Source organism: Sus scrofa, chromosome 2 (assembly GCF_054392235.1).
Source record: "Sus scrofa isolate SSC_HxYL_T2T_F1_AM1 chromosome 2, Sscrofa_HxYL_maternal_Yorkshire_Landrace_v2.0, whole genome shotgun sequence".
NCBI lineage: Eukaryota > Metazoa > Chordata > Mammalia > Artiodactyla > Suidae > Sus > Sus scrofa.
The window spans coordinates 158,381,487-158,400,314 of NC_139384.1; the positions used below are offsets into that span (position 1 = coordinate 158,381,487).

General features: G+C 46.9%; 1 protein-coding gene and 1 long non-coding RNA gene across 18 annotated transcripts in view; one reads left to right on the top strand and one right to left on the bottom strand.

Annotated features, from left to right (window-relative positions):
• Window positions 1-18,828, bottom strand: part of PPP2R2B (protein phosphatase 2 regulatory subunit Bbeta) — a 474,608-nt gene that overhangs the window by 43,060 nt on the left and 412,720 nt on the right. For 16 of the 17 annotated variants that reach the window (XM_021080843.2, XM_085009650.1, XM_085009657.1 and 13 more), the window contains 1 exon segment: window positions 7,118-7,282. In XM_021080843.2, coding sequence (XP_020936502.2) covers window positions 7,118-7,282 — 165 coding nt within the window. 17 annotated transcript variants of the gene reach the window in all.
• On the top strand, window positions 10,958-18,284 carry LOC146405813 (uncharacterized). The gene is made up of 2 exons (XR_014839033.1): window positions 10,958-13,768; window positions 14,063-18,284. It is a non-coding gene; the product is annotated as an uncharacterized LOC146405813 (long non-coding RNA).

Here is an 18,828-nt window from a genome sequence, read left to right on the forward strand (position 1 = left end):
GGTGGCGGTGGGCAGGGAGGGAGAGCACTGCAGGCAGGGAAGAGCCTGTGCAAAGGCCCTGAGGCAGGAGAGGGCTGGGAACGCTGAAGGCGCAGGAAGCGGGCCATGATGGCCAGACTATAAGAAACTGAGGATAGAGGGGGCAGGGGCCAGATTCCTGTGGGGCATTGGAAAGGAGTTTAATATCATTATTATTATTTTGCTTTTTAGGGCCACACTGTGGCATATGGAAGTTCCCAGGCTAGGGGTTGAATTGGAGCTGCAGCCACTGGCCTATACCACAGCCACAGCATTGTGGGATCTGAGCCACATCTGTGACCTACACCACAGCTCACAGCAACGCCAGATCGGATCCATAATCCACTGGCAAGGCCAGGGATCACACGTGCATCCTCATGGATACTAGTCGAGCTCATCACTGCAGAGCCACCACAGGAACTTGCGGAAAGGAATTAGATTTAATTCCTCTCTCATTTCCTTGGGCATCCTCATCACACCTGGCCAGTTTCTCCACTCACCTCCCAACACTCACACATTAAAAGGGAAACGTGAGCTTCAGCTCACCCACTGCTGCCGCCGTCAGCATCCTGTTGTTTCAGGCATTAGAATCTCAAACTGCAAACAACATCCTTGTCACTCCCGCCAGAAGCGATAGAAAAAAAATGAGAGATGGGGAAGAGAATCGTTCTTTCTGCCCCCCTGCTGACTATGTAGAGTGGGGGACATATGGAAATTAATATATGCAGCTCCGATAACACATATCTCCTTGGCATTTTGATTAAACACCGACGGTTATTAAACAGCCTCCTTCTCAGAGCTCAACTCCGAAAGCCAATGTTGCTTTTCGTTCTGAACTCTGATGAACTGTCTCAATTCCGTTTGCACACCTCGGCTGAACCGTGGTCCGCGGCAGGCTGGTGTTTGAGGAGGATGGAGAAAATCAATATGAAATGTCAGGCGTGAGGTCAGATTGAACTTGTTTTCCCAGCTGGCGGGAGCGGGGGGCCGCTGCTGCAGCAGCCGAACAAAGGGAGAGGTGCATCCAAGAAGGTCAGCACTTTGGACGAGTCAGGAAAATGAATTTTGTTCACTTGATTAGATTAGGAGGCTGGCAGCTGGCAGTTGGGAGCATTGCTGGGGTTGGGATGGGGCGTGGGCAGCAGGGCTGTGGCAGAGTCTGCGGGCTGCTGGCGAGCTCCGTCTCCCTAGGGATTATCCCCCGGGCTCTGCTCCCCAGTGTGGGACCCAGGCTGAAGGGACAAGCATCCCCAGGGGTCCCTGGATCCATGGGCCTGATGACTCTTCTCTGCATTTTCCCTATGGGACTTCTCAGTCTTCAGGTAGCAGCTCAGCGGCCACTGCCTTGGGATCTAAGTTGTTATGGCACTGCACGCCTCTCTTTCACACCACCACTTATGACAACTGCAATGTCGTATCTATCTGTGATTCTTTCCTCCTTAGACAGCGTGATGGTTCATCTTATGCATCAACCTGACTTAGCCATGGGGTGCCCAGATATTTGGTCAGACATTATCTGGGGTGTTTATCAGGGTGTTTTTGAATGACATTAACATTTAAATGAATAGACTGAGTAAAGCAGATTGTCCTCCCTTGTGTGGGTGGGCCTTATCTAATCAGTCGAAGTTCTGAACAGAACAAAAAGGCTAACCCTCTCCCCAACAAGAGAAAATGCTCCTGCCTGACTTTTTTGAGCCAGGACATGGATTTTTTCCCCCTCCCTTCACGCTTGAACCGAAATATTGGTGTGTGTCCTGGGTCACAAGCCTGGGGGCCTTGGGACTAAAACTACAGCCTCAGCTCTCCTGAGTCTCCTGCAGCCCCACTGCAGGTCTTGGGACTTGTCAGCCTCTGTAACTGCATGACCCTAATACTTACAATAAATCTTTCATCTATATAGGGGTGTATATACACATATATACATACACATGTATGTATGAACATCTATATACCTATGAATGGACACCACACACACACACACACACACACACACACACACACACACAAGGTATAGATCTCCTATTGGTTCTGCTTCTCTGGAGACCCTCACTAAACCAGACCTTATGCTTTAAGAGGGAGGAAAGCAGATTTTTTTTTTTTTGTCTTTTTAGGGTCGCACCCGCAGCATATGGAGGGGTCCAATTGGAGCCACATTTGTGACTTACACCAGAGCTCATGGCAATGCTGGATCCTTAACCCACTGAGTGAGGCCAGGGATCAAACCCACGTCCTCATGGGTACTAGTCGGGTTCGTTTCCACTGAGCCACGACGGGAACTCCAGATCTGGTTTTGATCACCACTCTGTCCCCAGTTTGGCACAGTACCTGACATATAGTGAGCGCTCGACAAGTACTAATTAAATAAAGGACTAATGGGGCTTATTTATCTGCAGAGAAGGTTGGAGTTTCAAGCCCCTTCTAGCTGCAAGCCTGGAATGGGGGGAGCTCAGGGGGAGTCACTGTGTTAACTGCTGTTTCCACTTACTGACTTATGTGTGCCTGGCCCAGTGCTCAGCTCTTACATGCACGGGACAGTTACGCCTCATGAACAGCCTGCCCTGGGAAATGGTCTTTATTATTTCAAATGGGAGCTTGGGGTTCAGAGAGATTCAACAACTGGATTGGGGTCACATGGCTGCTGAGTGTCAGACCTGAGTTCTTTTTCTAAAGCGTCTACTCTAAACCCTTCTAGGTCCAGAAGTTTCCAAGGCTTTATCCTTTTTCCATCTTGAGTTTAGGGCTCATCAAGCCTCCCAGTCAGCTTCTTCCTCAATATCCAGCCATCATGCAGGTCTGCGTCACTCCAGAGCCTAGCCTGGTGTCTGCACATGGGGCTGTGAACACATGGGCTCCTCGTACTATTTCTGGCGTCTGCTTTGGGTCGGTGGCCCTTCAAGGCTGGTTAGACAACTCAGGTCACGTCACACACATTTTGTTCCAGCCCTTACTCTCCATCAGTGTGGCTTCTTCTTAGTCCACAATCCAAATGCCATATGTGGCAACCCCCAGGCATCCATTGAGTTATTGAATATATATTTACTGAGTGCCTTTTTATGTGCCAGTCGTTTGCTCTACGATGTGAGCAAAATAGATTCAGTTCTTGTCCTCAGAGAGTTTACAGTCTAGAGGGAAGGATCTTGGAGAACAAATATCCACGTGTGATGAATGCCAATCTCTCATATCACTTTACACCCCACCGTTATCTTAAAAGAAAACACTCCTTTCCCCCTTCCGTTCCTTTGGATTTCCACAGCGACCATCCTTTTCCAGATTAGGAATTTCCACTGTACCGAGACTAAAGCAAAACCTTCTAATTCTCCCATGTTTGTCCCCACCACCGTGGTGTTCGTTGTCCATAACGCATAAACTCTACAGCTCTGTTCTCCTGCTGAAATGATCTCCAGTTGCTCTCCAAGGACCAGGACCTATGCCTCTCAAACTTCCAGATGCATCCTTGGAAGTCAGGGAGGAGAGGGGACAGGGGTAAAGCCAGTGGAACAGGAAGCCATGGATAAATGCTGCCTTTTGGGAAACACCCATGTTGCTTGAAATTTGGGGACGTGTAGAAATGTAATTATGAAATGGAAAGGAGTCATTTTACAGGGATAAAATACAAAATTTTAAGATGGAAAAATAAGACTTCAGATAAAAATCCTTCCTTTGGATCAGCCCCTCCCCTGAGGTCATGGTCCTGGGCCAGGCCTGTGCTGTTGTGTCTTTGCTGAGAGGCTGGGTCACCCAGAGCATGTCCAAGAGGCTGGTGCCCTTCCCCCACAGCAGCAAGGCTCCCAGCCTGGCTTTGGATGTGCTGTCCTTGGCGGAAGAGCTTATGAAATACTGGCTACCACGGGAGCCAGACTGGGTGTGGAGCAGGTACTGAAGAATGGATGAATAAGTGAATGGATACAGAAACTTTCGCCTCTGCTCTTCAACAACCGACTTGATATGAACCATCATCCCTATCTGACCCCATGTCCTCCATATTCCCCTTTTACCCAACCCAACACTTCTTGCCAAGACTCCTCAACATTTCATGTCACGTCCTAACTTCAGGCTTTTGCCCATTCTTGGGGGCATGGCCCAAACCACCCTTCTCTCTATTCCCCATCCAACCAAATCTGACTCGTGTTTCAACACTACTACTTAGCCTGGCCTGGGAGTCTTCCTCCCGTGTCCCCGCCCCGACACACACATCCCAACCCCCTGGCAGTCTCCACCCCTCACCAGGGAAGCCTGGGGTCACGTCTTGCCTCGTCAGCCATACTTGAAATCCCTCGAGAGTAAAGGATGTCTATCTTTCCAGCGCACCCCTCAGCGTGCTTAATAGTAATGGATACGTAGTACACATAAGAAAATCAATTTCGGTCAAGATCTGTGGTTCTCAGCTAAGAGCAATTTGTACCTCAGGATGTTTTGCAACTTCTGGAGACATTTTTGGTTCTCAAGACTGGCCTGTGCTGCTGGCATCTAGTGCACAGAAGCCAGGAATGTTACACTGCTAAACCTCCTATCATGCACAGGACAGCCGCCTCCCCCAGCGAAGAATCGTGTGCCCCCAATTCAGTAGTGCGTTGTTAAGAAATCCTTGTATACATTATAGAATCTTCCTCTTTCCTGGTCTCTTTGTTCTCCCAGAAAGAACCCAACCTCCATCCTTCTACCTTCAGTCTAAGCGACTAATCATCTCAGGAATCTGGTTAACTTAGTGGCTGTTTCTTGACTTTGGGAGAAAAATTCAAATCCTTGACCACGGCCATGATGACCAGTCCCCTGCCTCCCTCCTGAACTTCAACTCTTCCTTCTCCAAGTCATTCCCTATCTATATATATGACAGCCATACCAGTCATCCTGCCTGCAGTTCCCAAAGCATCATGATGTCTCATGCCTCAGCCCCTTTGCACATGCTGATCCTTCTGCCTTGAACATTTGCTCTTTCTAAGTGAGTACTTCTCAAAGATTAATGCTCAAAGACAGATCAAAACCACCACATCCAACAGCAAACACTGATTAAGTATCGACCTTGGGCTAGGTACTAGTTGAGGTGCTGGGGAAACAGCAGTGAACAAAACATGCCCTCAAGGCGCCACGGTCAAGGTCAGGGCTCTTCAATAGAACCTTCTGCAATGAAGGACATGTCTTAAATTTGCACTCTCCAATGTGGTAGCTACTACCTACGTGGGTGATTGAGAAACGGAAACAAAGACCATCTGAAAGGACATCTGGAAGTGTAACATACACTTACTATGAAATATAATAAAACACCTAATTCACAATTCTTAATAATTATCTCATCTAAGCCCCATGACACACTCATGGGGTAGATGTTACTCTTTGTTTTTCCTTTTAGAGCCGCACCTGTGGCACATGGAAGTTTCCAGGCTAGGGGTTGAATTGGAGCTGCAGCTGCCGGCCTACACCACAGCCACAGCAATGCCTGATCCGAGCCGCATTTGTGAACTATGCCGCAGGGTGCGGCAATACTGGATCCTTAGCCCACCGAGCGTGGCCAGGGATTGAACCGTTATCCTCACAGACACTATGTCGGGTTCCTAACCTGCTGAGCCGCAGTGGAAACTTCGGATGTTATTATCTTACTCATTTTACATGTGAGAGAGCTGAGGCTCAGGGAGGCTGAGGAAAGCTGGTCCGATGGCTAATAGGGGGTGAGCCTGGCTCTGACCTGGGTCTGCAGGACTCTCGAATCTGCACAGTCAATACACCACCACGCTAGACGGGCCCCGCTCCCTTGGGCAATACTCCTCAGCCAATGAGCAAACAGGAGCGAATGACCCAGATCCTCACCCTCCTGGCCACACACCTCCACCTGGGGTCGCTGCGTCATCACGCTGCACTGGAGGTAAACTTGTGCCCTGGGGCTGTGGAGAGAAAGGTCTTCCCTGCCAGCGCGCCACAGCAAGCCGGAGTGGCAGGAGATGCTGTCTGGACAAACAGCTCTCACGGCATCTGCACATCTTGGCAGCTGCAGGCTGTCTGGTCTGACACTGGACATGGATGACCACGGCCCTCCAGGCACCTTTACTCTGGGGAGCATTTTGATGTCCAAAAACCTCCCTGGCCTCCACAGCCTCACTGTCACTGCCAGCTGAGCTTTGCTTCACCCGCTTACTTTGGTCTTAGCCTTCGGCCTCCAAGCACTGTGCCCCCACCAGGTGAGAGCTGTGTTGCTCCACCAAGGCCCTCAAAACCCCAGTGTGATCCCAGGGCCTGGCATCTACTGGCCTCTATCCCTACCCTTCTCCCTGAAGCCCTCCCCTGGTGCCCACTGGGACCCCTGGGACTTTCGGAGTCCTGGTGCCCAAGCCTCAACCTCCACAAGAAGCCACGCATCCCCTCCCCCAGCTGCTATTTTTAAACACTGAGGTACCACTGACACAGAACAGTGTAAGAGTTTCAAGTATACAATATAATGACTTGATGTATGTATATATTGCAAAATAATCATGCCAGTTAACTTTAGTTAGCATGGGTCACCACACATAGTCAGGATTTTTTTTTCCTGAGAACTTTCAGGATCTACTTTCTTAACCATTTTCAAATATATACCACCGTAATTAACTTAGGCACCATCTGCAGCTGCCCTCCTTGATTCCCGTATATTCTCAGCCTCCCACGGCATCCAGCAAGTCCTGTTGACACAACCTCCGGTCCAGAACCTGTCCGGTCCTCTCCGTGTCGACTCCACTGCCCTCGTCTTGGCCACCCTCGTCTCCTGCCTGGGCATCACAACCACCCCCCAACGGCTCTCCCCCTCCCACTCTGCAGGTTCATTCTCCCTGCAGAGGGTGCAAGAGGGATCTTAACACAGAATTCGGATCACATCACAAGGTTGCGTGACAGGGCTCACGCCTTGTTCACCTTCGTATTCTGCAGCGTGACAGGGCTCACGCCTTGTTCACCTTCGTTTTCCGCAGCAGAAAGTGAACGTGTGAGGGGTTGGACGCCACGCGTCCTCTTTACGAAACACCAAACGTGAAGCTGCCCGCGAGGCAGGCCCATTTCTTTACGCCCAGGGTGTCCTCCTGCATGTCAGGGTCAGCGGCCCACCTGCCCCCCTCAGCCCTGGGCTGCCGGTACTCACATTTGGTGTGCCTGTCACACAGGGCTGACGCCCGCATGTCGCACAGCCGGATTGTCCCTTTGCTGCTGCTGTACACGAAGGTGTTGCAGTGATGGGGGTGGAACTCGGCCGCCGTGATCACCTCCGTGAGCTCCTCCATGTTGGCGGGCTTGATGTCCACGATGTCTGGCACAGACGAGTCAAGGAGGAGACCAGAAAGGAGGGGGCCTCCAGGGGTGACGGCAGCGTCCCTGCCTTACTTGAGTGGAACACACCAGCACCAGCACACACGATGGCACCTCATGGTAAGTGTGCGAGCAAACAGGCAGGTACGGCAGTCCCAGGCAGGTGAGACTCTGGGTCCTCAGGTCTCCCCGGCCCCGTAGCAGATTCCTTCCCCCATAACACAGAGATGCCCCATTCACAGCAAAGGTCCCTGCTCATGCAATCCTGCTAATGTGCCAAGTTGCAAAGACTTTCATTTTACCACGTAGTTCAGCAAGCAGGACCATTCCAACTAATAATTCCATGCATTTGCGTATCTGCCTCCAAACTCCTAGGCTGATGAATGCTATCTATGGCAGACTGTAAATCCTCTTCCATGACACCCCTTAGGCCTTCTGTCATCCCTGATGATGGCGATAATAAGAACAACAATGGCTGCTACCATTTACTAAGCACTGGTAGGCTGATCGCTGCGCAGAGCACATCAATGCACTTTATTTCACTGAATCCTTATCGCAACTCTATGCTCAGTGCTGTTCTTATCCCCGTTGTATCCAAGATGGACATGGAGGCTCAGACTATGGAAGGAATTTGCTCCAAGTCACATGGCTAAAGAGTGGCAGGGCTAGGATTTTATCCCCGGGGCAAAACACTCTGCAGTAACTATGCCAAATTTCTCTGACTGGAGATGAACAGGACTTCGAGCCTCCATAAGCTGTGATTTGCTTTAGAGCTTGTGTGGGAGTTTAAGGATGAGAAAGAATGTTTTAATGTGCGACAGGACAGTTTTAGCCTCCCAGGAATGTACTCTCGGTTTTATCCTCCAGTTTTTGGTTTTTTTGTTTTTTTCTATTCAGTGTTTTCCTTTCCGATTAAGAATTATAATACTTTTTTTTTTTTCGTCTTTTTTTTAGGGCTGAACCCATGTCATTTTTTTGGTCTTTTTTTTTTCTTAAAATTTTTTAAGACTTTTTTTTTTGTCTTTTTGTGTTTTCTAGGGCTGCACCCGCAGCATATGGGGGTTCTCAGGCTAGGGATCTAGTCCGAGCTGTAGCCGCTGGCCTACACCACAGCCACGGCAACGAGGGATCCGTGCCGTGTCTGCGACTCACACCATAGCTCATGACAATGCTGGATCCTTAACCCACTGAGCGAGGCCAGGGATCGAACCCACAACCTCATCGTTCCTAGTTGGATTCGTTTCCCCTGTGCCACAACGGGACCTCCAATATCTATGTTTTTTAAGACCACATCCTTGCATGCTGAAATGAAACATTTGGCCTTCCATCTATGACGGAGACTCGATGGAACTAAGTGCCTTCAGTGGGAATGAGTTTGTGCCGATTCCCGCACACCCTTACTGAGAACGTGGAGGACCTGGCTGGGGCTGCAGTACCGTCTGAGGGCCCAGCAACTTCCTACAAGGGAACAGGATTCCTGAGGTGGGTGTCAGGGACCCAGCGATTCTCACTCTTGAGCCACACTGATGATGATTTTCCTCACCTGTATATCACCACGTAGCCCATTTTTTTTCCCTACAGATCAACTCAAACCAACTCACTTTCTCTTAGCCTTGTCTAAGCAATAACCCAATACTCACAAAATTATGAGTTTAATGAGCTAGTTCCCTTTTAGGTAATCCATATGAAATACATGCATTTAACAATTAAAAGGAACCCATCTCTGTCTGTGCCAGGAGTTTATGCATCACATGTTGGAAAACCCTGCATGGAATCAACAAGCAGTAGCTTGGTCGAGACTACATGATTAGACTGGGATGAATAAAATTCCATGCTTTTTGTAAAGTTGGTAGCATATGCTCCTCCTTAGGGTTTAGATGAGGTATGGGCGAATGTTCAGGTATTTTTAGTTACATTAGTGCTAAGAAAGCAGCCATCTATTACCAAACATTGCCTACGCTCTGGCATGCAATTTGGTGCAATAATGGCTTTGTTTCCACAGAAAAGAAACCCATGGACTTAGAGAACAGACTTGTGGTTGCCAAGGGGGAGAGGAAGGCAGTGAGATGGACTGGGAATCTGGGGTTAATAGATGCAGACTATTGCCTTTGAAATGGATAAGCAATGAGATCCTGCTGTACAGCACCGGGAACTATATCCAATCACTTCTGATGGAGCATGATGGAGGATAATGTGAGAGAAAGAACGTATATATGTATGTGTGACTGGGTCACCTTGCTGTACAGTAGAAAATGGACAGAACACTGTAAACCAGCTACCATGGAAAAAGTAAAAATCATTTAAAAAAATAATGGCTTTGTATTTGGTGATGCCTCTTTACCCTTCAATTATCTCTCATAAATCTGGTTGAGTTCTTTGTAAAATTAGCTTGAGACCGAGATAGCATCACACTTTACTATAGTTCCCTCACCAAACCCAGAGGCAAACATTCCTTGGGCTTCTAGAGTATGCGTGTCCCTTGGATTCCCAAAATACTATCGTTACAGGCAACTTCTCCCAGAGTTATAAATACTCCTGCAGTTAGCCCTGCTTGCTGGAGAGCAGGAGCCATGGCCCCCAGAAGGAGGCCTTGAGCTGCCGCTCTGAGGTTCTCCCCAGCCCCCTGGGCTTCAGGGCCACCATACTGGGTGGGGTACGCAGAGGCTGGTGTTCAACTGTCGTCAGATTCCATCACCTCCAGAAAGCGCCTCCATGCCCAACTCTGCCAGCGAGCACGCTTCTCTTTTCCCAAAACAGGGCAAGAAAATCTGGTGTCAGCATTTTCAGCCTCTACCAGTACTGCTCGGAAAACAAGCTAAACAGGAAGGGATCTTGGCAGTGTGGGAGGGGGAGGTGCCACATCGACGGTTATTTTTTTCTCACCTAAAAATAAAGCCCAAAAGTTAGAATGTGTGAAGATGAAGTGCCTAAACATATATATGCAATCGGGAACATCCTCCGCCCTCCAGAACTCCACCAGAACTGAGCCTGCTTAGGGCAGCTGTCTCTGTCCCTCCCTCCCTCCCTGGACCTCTAAGTCCACCCACCCTCCCTCCTGCATCCAGCATCTCCCTTTTGAACAGAGCCTTCATCTGGGTCTGACTCTTTGGGGTTCAGGGGCTACACTGCGAGGTTCCAACCATCTTTTTAGCGACTGTGATGGTAAGAACAACAAGGAAGGTGATCATAACCAGTAATTAATGCTTATCGAGGGCCACGCATTGTCTCCTCTGACCTTCGTCTCAGCCTTATGATATACATTACTTAAATTTATTTATTTTTTTAATTAGAGTTGATTTACAATGTTGTGTCCATTTCTACCGCAGGGCAAAGGGATGATGTACACTGTTAATAGGCCTATTTTCCAGCAGAGGAAATAGTGGCCAAGGCCACTCAAGGTCATATGCTCATAGGAGGTGGAGCTAGGATGTGAACCCAGCCTGTCCGACTCCAGAGCCTGGGTTGGTGGCCACATTCCACTCTCCTCCCCGAGCCAGCCTCTCTCTGCAAGTGAGGTAAGTCTGGCTCTCTTGAAACTCCCCTGCTAATCCAAGGCTTCTCCTTGGGGCCTCTGCTCTCTCAATTCACTGACCACTCTGGGGACTACATGTTTTAGAACCAGAATTTGAACACGGATCTGACCTAGGATTTCTGGGTCCTCTGATGTGATGGATTTCTTTCTTTTTCTTCTTCTTCTTCTTTTTTTTGGAACCACAAGTTGGGAGAGAAACGATAAGGGATTTCTTGAATTGTTAATTGATGGAGGATTTTCCGAAATCTAGAGACGTTTGGGAGAAGGGGTTTAGTTTCCAAAAATTCAATGGCTTATGGGGATGGCAGGAGAGCATATTTCACACTTGCATCATCTGGAGCTCAGGCATTTTCCTTACACTGCTCTACAGTGAGAGATGCCTCCAGCCTATGTGGTTGTGCCCTTTGCATCAGGAGGGAAGGAGAAAGGAGCAGAGCAATGCACGGCTCCCTGCATTATCTTGAAAATGCAATGATGCATTTTGACAGTCAATTTTCTCTTCCCAATCCTTCAGAGCTCTCTCTCCGCATTACTTCCCTGTGTCCCAAAGAACTAAATGGCAAAAGCAAAACGGAGCCCTGGATTCACAGCTAATATACGAGGCAGACAGCCAACAGATTGCTATTAAATTAACCCTGGGGCTTGACAGATCTGTTCATCCTGACCCCAACCGCTTATGGCATTCCTTATTAATGTTGAGCCCAGGCAAATTACCTCTGCTAACAAAAGGGGTTAATCTGCCTCTCTGCTGGGACTCTGGAGGCAGCATTGAGGACAGGAGGGGGCACAGCCAGTTTGGCAGCTGAGCTCCACGCTTGGAAGGCAGAAGGCAGGAAGGTGAGGGCACTGCTGTGCCAGGCAGTGGCCTAAGGCATCATTTAAAATAATAATTGAAGACACTGGGAGGTCACCCCTTAAGGGATCGGCTTCAAACAAATAAGAAGCCAGAGCCATGAATTATATCAGCTGTGGGGTGAGGGAATGAAGGGATTTATGGCACAGTGCTAAGCGTAGCATGGGGACCACTCAGAAGTCATTTACTTAATCCCAAATTTGGAAAATACTTTCTACCAAAAAAAAAAAAGTCTATTGCAACATTATAAAAGAAAAAGAATGACAACCTAAATATACAGAAATAGGGAAATGATTAAATTCTGATCTAGCTCATTAAGTTGTTTATGCAATGAAATTTCAAGTCTTTAAAAACGTGTGTGAAAAATTCTATCTACAGGGTGATCACAATGCCACTGAAGACTTACACTTTGAAACTGATGACCTAAAAGGCAAAAATACCAAATGCTCATAGTAGTTCCATCAAGGGGGGGTCTATTATTTTTTTCTCAATGATCAGCTTTCATTTCCACATTTTCTTATAAGAAGTTGTATTATTTTAAGATGGAAAAAGACAAGATTTTTCTAGGCTTATTCTGTACGTGTATACTTTCAGGTGATCTAAGATAGATACAAAATATATACAGTCTGCTCATAGCCAAGTAAAAAGAGTCAGAGAGAGAGAGAAACAAAAAGAGAGAAAGAGAGAGAGAGAACAGAACAGAAGGGAATACAGTTATATCTCACAGGGAGATTAGATTCTAAAGTAGGCCTGTAACCTAGCTTGGGTCCATTCATTCATTTCTTCCTTCGTTTGCTTCATAAGTATTCACAAAGAGTCTGCCGGGATTTTTCTCAGTACAGGGGATATAGCTATGACCAAAGCAGAACCCCAAATCCCCCTGATCTATGGAGTTGATACTCTAGCAGGGGACATGGTCACTAAATAAGATAAAGAAATAGAACATATAGTATATTAGGCAGTACTAACAATTGCTGAACAGAAAAATAAAACAGAGAGAGAGAGTGTGTGTATGCATGAGTGGGCAGGGTGTGTGTGGAGGGTGGATGGCCCCTGGATTGAACAGGAGAAGGCTTCCTGCATAAATCAGGAAGAAAAAAAAAAATCCCTTTTATTTCCTTACTGACTTATTTTTCTGAGCTTTTATTGTTGAATTAGCTAGCATTAAGTTAATATTGTGATGTGAAATCTTTGTAGATACGACAACTAGGTGGTGAGATTATAGGTTATTTTATATTCTCTACAATGAATATATATTACTAATCCAAGGAAACAAACAGTTTTAAAAAGTAGTTCCCTTGGCTTAGCACTATCTCTGACAGAGTAGAGAGGCCAGCAGCCTTAACTCTGGGTAAAGCAGAAGACAAAAGTACGATAAATACTGTAACTGTAACAAAGTGGGGTCCAAAGGTTGGGATTCAGTTTTGGTAGCAACTCTGTTTTGCTCAGAGAACATGGGAAAGGCATTTTATCTCTCTGGGTTTCAATTTCTTTGCCTTTGGATGGTTATCGTCCTGTTAACTCAGCCTCTAGGAAGCCTGAGGATCAAATATGACAAGGAGAAAAGTTATTTATTAAATGGTTTTACAGTGGACTGAATCATCTCAGCTTTTAAAGAAAACATGTATTTTTCCAAAGGTAGCTTTTTATATCATTAGGTTTGTGGGCTTATACGCTTCTGTCCTTTTTTTTTTTTTTTTAATTTTTTGCTTCTTTCTTCACCATTGCTGATTTTGCTGATACTGACAGAGTCCAGTTCTGCAGGCCAAGCTGGAGAGTGGACGCAAAGTTTACCTGGGTAAGATACTCATATTCATAAGCAGTTCAGCCTTTTCAGACAACACTCAATCCTGGAGGTGGAGGGAAGCCTTATCACGGCCTGAGCATATGGGAGTTGGTTTCTCTTTTAAGGGACATGAGTTTCTCGGAAGTCATTTTTTCCTTTCCAAAGTCTGAGGTGGATCTTTGGATACAAAGCAGGGATCACAGAGCATCCAGATCTTGTTAGCTGGGTGGACATCGGGCTTGATGAGAACACACTGCAAATCCCCAAAGACGACTCCAAGGGATATTCTTCTCTTAAGAGCTTAAAAAAAGCCAATGTGGGAGTTCCCGTCGTGGCACAGTGGTTAACGAATCCGACTAGGAACCATGAGGTTGCGGGTTCGGTCCCTGCCCTTGCTCAGTGGGTTAAGGATCCGGCATTGCCGTGAGCTGTGGTGTAGGTTGCAGACGCGGCTCGGATCCCGCGTTGCTGTGGCTCTGGCGTAGGCCGGTGGCTACAGCTCCGATTCAAGCCTGGGAACCTCCATATGCCGCGGGAGCGGCCCAAGAAATAGCAACAACAACAACAACAAAAGACAAAAAGACAAAAAAAAAAAAAAAAAAAAAAAAAGCCAATGTGCAAATACCAATGGAGGGTTTGCCAGCTGCCAGGTTCCACATGCGAGGGGTGACCAAGAGAAACACGTGCCCTACAAGTTACTGCTTTTAATATGTGTTGAGCTGCAAAAGACTGGGATAAGAGGTCCTTTATGACTGGGGGTGGCGGGTATGTGAAAATCCCATAACCACAGCCTCTTTCCTGCATGTGACAGAGACCTTGAAATTCCTCCATGAGAAGACACTCGATACTTGACTCAAAGGCCAATCCGAGTGTTGCTTTATGAGGGGCTCTAGCCCTTTGCTCATGAGCCTTCCTACGTCTTTATCCACAGCTCCTTGAATGAGCCTCTGTGTGCACACTTAGCTCGTGTTATTATTATTATTATCTGAGTAACTTAGGACAGCGTGTTGACTGCATTTTACTGGAATACAGTGAGACAGACCCAGCTTTTAACCCCTAGGTTGTAACTGCAATCAGTTACCTAACCTCAAAAGCCTTTGAACTCACTAACTGATCAACAGAGAGAGGAAGAATACTACTGGAGGTGATATAACATACCTGCTACTGAACAGAGGCCCCCAAAGCTGTTAGTCTCATCTCCCCCAGTATGGTTACATGTCTGTCTCCCCCGTCTACATATTCCCTGAAGCGGTCTTGTGATACGGCACCTCGGTTAGGCCAAGCCACGCTCCTGGGTGCGGCAGGCTAACAGGGTTTACTCTCTCAGGTGAGGTGGGGACAGGAGGGGAGAAGGAGCCACTCTGCACACATGCACCGGTTTCCCGTTAGTCAGTCAAACAGTAGGATTCTGTTAAGGGGGTTCTGCAGACGTGGTTAAAGGCCCTAATCAGTTGATTTCAATGTAATCAAAAGGAGATGATCCTGAGTGGCCTGAATGGACCAGCTGGGAGGCATTTAAATGAAGGCTTGGGTCTTCCTTGAGGAAGAGACTCTAAAAAGATGCGGAGACTATGCTACTTTCCTCTAAGTCTTCCTTCTGGAGGGTCCTGTGGACATGGCCTGTGATGCTTACGCCTGTGATGTTCTAGCTTGCCTGTGGTTTTTCTGTGCCTGACAGCTGGCCTTACAGGCTTTGGATTTGCCTGGCCAGCCACATAATTGTCAGGCTAATTCATTGTAGTAATTCAATCCCTGCTCTGCCCCCCCCAACCCTCTCCGACTAGTTTTTCTTCTCTGGTTGAACTCCCATTACAAGGAGTTACACCTACCCTCCGGATTACAAGGGCGGTGACATCAGGGATGGAGTTTTATTCATCTTGGCATTTCCAGTGCACATAGTAAGTGCTCAATAAATATTCATGGGTTTTACTTTAGTTCATTCTTGTGACTGAGCAGCCTTCTTTTGGCAAGGTTTTTTGCAGATGCAGGAAACTCACAGTAGGTCAACAGGCCAGGATGCTAGGCTTGTATCACGTGGATCATTTAGCCTCTGGTTTTCTTAGGCGAGAATGAGGTCCAAGCCACAAAGTGAGAAGAAGAGAGTGCTGGGGATACGCCCTCAATTATAACAGCTACTTTATAGAGGCTTCTCATTGTGCCAGGCACTGTACAACATTCTCTCATTTAACCCTCATAACAACCTTAAAAAACAGGTGGTACTATTATCCTCGTTAACTGACAAGGAAATTGAGGGCCAGAGAAATATTAAGCAACTTGTCAAGGTCATATGGGTTTTAGTATGTGGAGCTGGATTCAGGTTCAGTGACTCTCACTCCAGAGACTCCCTTCCCAACTATTAAGTGATATTGCTCTCAGGAAGTTAAGAAGCCTGAAAGAATTTTGCAGAGTTTCATTCTTGCCCCTTCCTCTGATACGATAAGACTCGGCTTGCCCCGTGGGAGAAGAGACCCTCATTTCCTCAAAGCCCTAGGTTTGGGGTCATGTGCGGAGGGTGAGCATCCACACAAGCAAGGCTCCAGGCCTGGGAAAATACACCGAGACTGCATTTAATATGGGAAGCAGGGGGCTGCTCTGGCACACAGGTCAGTGCGCTGGATGTGCCACTGGAAGGGATGCTCTCCTTCTATGCTAAATGCTAGACTGAGATTAATATCCACAGGGGATATGCACAGTTGCAGATGAAAGGCACAGCAGTAACCAGGGAGAGAAATCTGTACCAGTCCCACAGCTTCCCTCAAAGCTTGCCTGGCAGAATCCTCCTGGATTAAAAGGAAGACTGCTGTCCATGGTAGTAAGGGATGACAGAAGTTAGACATAAAGGGTTTCTGTCATGTGGTCCTCTGATCAGGGAATCAAATCCAAAAGCGCCTTGGCTCAGTTGACAAGTGAACCTGATGCGAGGGCTGTTAAGACCAAGGTCAGAGATGAAGTATTCCGGGAGTCCAGTTGGCTTCTTCCAGAGAAGTCCTCTGTCTCATGCCAGAGACTGGACTCATGCAAGACGTGTCTTCTGCTCATCTTTCCAGCCTTGCTTACACTATACTCTACTTCACCCTCTGGATCTTCTTGAGTTCCTCCAACACATCATGCCCCGCTCCTGCCACAGGACCTTTGTACATGATAGACTCATCTTTCCACACCTGTTTGCCAAGTTAGCTCATACTCTTCCTCTTACAAATCTCAACAGTTTCTCAGCAAAGCCTTTTTACTCCCCAGTCTACATCAGCTTTTTAAAAGTGCATTCACAAAACCATATTCCCTTTCTTCACAGAACTTATTTTGGTTTGTAATAATATACTCAATAGTGTGATTATTTGATGAATGTCATTCTGAAAGCAGAAAATTTGTTTCTTTTCATTCTTGTATCCCCATGGCTTAATGCAGTGCCTGGCACAAACTAGGTGCTCAGTATACAGTTGTTGAGGGCTCTATCTTTACTTTTACTTGATATGGATTTATTTGATAGGTCCCATATTGGACTAGGTAAGAGCCCAGGTCTACTCATTCTTACTCCTGAGAACAGAATTCAAAGGATCTTAGGTATACTATAGTTTTCATAATTAAGAAGCATCCTTTTATAGTAATTTTCTTGAATTGAGAAGACAAGACTACCTTTTGCTCTAGAAAATCGCTCATCTAGAGATGAGTTATTATTGTCTTGATGTAGTTAACCCATTAAGCCCAAAGCCTGACCACTTTAACCCAGAACCTATTACACAAAACAGGGACAGACTGGGTGCAGATGGAAGGAAATGGATTCAAGACCAAGTGCCCCACAGCCTGGAATGCTTCCCCCTGATACGCGCTGAACACAAGGCCTGGACCTCAGAGATTGTGTTGGTCCCAGTTTACTGATCACTCACTCGGCAAGGTGTTTCCCCTAAGCACATATGTATGTGTGTGTATCTATGTGTATATATACACACACACGTAATATAAATATATAAGTATATATACACACATGTATGTGTACATGTGCATGTGTCTGTGTGTGTGTAAATGTATATACATAAGTATATATATACACATATGTGTGTACATGTATACATTTAAATATGAATTTAAAAACATTCTAACAATGCTCTTTGGTGGAACTCTCTACACATCATGAAGCAGAGGCTTGGCTAAGTTAAAAAACATGTTAAAGCTTACACAGCCAACAACAGGAGACCTGAGGGAGACCTTGAGGCTTACTGGACTTCAAAGACTGTGTTCGCAATCCTAATGCCAGTATCACACCGACTGCTGGTCACCAGAAACTCTGACTTTTTAAAAAACGTACTGCAAAACCACTTGCCTTAATACATTACTGATACTTTTCTTTACATATCCGTACTTTGTAATTTAAATGGATTTCTCAGTATCGGGAAATCATAGGATTGGCGTGATAGTTGTATTTTGTAATATTCATGGTCATAAATACACAATATGAAAACAAAAGGAGTCCAGGCCGTGTCTGGAAGCACCTTGCCTCATACCACACTTTGGGAACCCCACATTTTTCATCCTGAGCTAAGTTTCTTCCGCCTCCTTAGTGGATAAGAGGTATTCTAGAAATGGTGCTGCACAACATATGACTTAATCAGATCTGTCTGGTGGTTGGTGTTTTGGAGGCTCTTCTGAAAGATGGCCGCGTCCTGCCCCAGAGACGGCTGCACTTCAGAAACGATGAGCCAAAGGGTCCTGGTTTGAACAGTCTGCTCAATGCTCAGGGCGGTCTGGTTGAAAATAACTATGTAGATGTCAGTTGCCATCATTCTCATGATGACAATGATTATTTTACATATGGCTGCTTTAAGGGTGAATGGCACGGTCTCATTTGCATGCCAGCATCTGGCAGGCTGTCACACAGCTGCAGAATATAACCTAAATTGTGCTATTAATATTTCCCCTTTGCGTTCTCCCCAAGGCATCTGTCTCCTAAAACGCCTAAAGAAACTTCTCTCCCCCTTGAAGGCCTGGAGGCAAAATTCAGAAAACATGTCACCTAGTCTGGGGACCGCAGAAGCTCCAAGTGGCAGCAGCTGAGCCTCAGCAGATTTCTGGCTCTTGGAAGAGATGTCAAGGGAGATGGGAACTACCACCCACACTCGTTCTGCGAGCAGCTGCACTTCCAGGGAAAATCTGTAGGCAGATTCTCCGAGGCTCAGACAGTATGTCGCGTCTGCTCTGTGATCATCAAGAGATGCCAGTCGTGGTCTTAATGGCCAGTTCTTAACATCTCCATAATCACCACTACTGGCGTCCAGCTGCCTTCCCTGAAAAACCTTGGGGAACTACTGAGCACTCTTCTGTGGTGGGGGCTAGCTGACTGTGTACCTAAGCCAGGTCTTTTTATTTATGTGCAACAGCTAT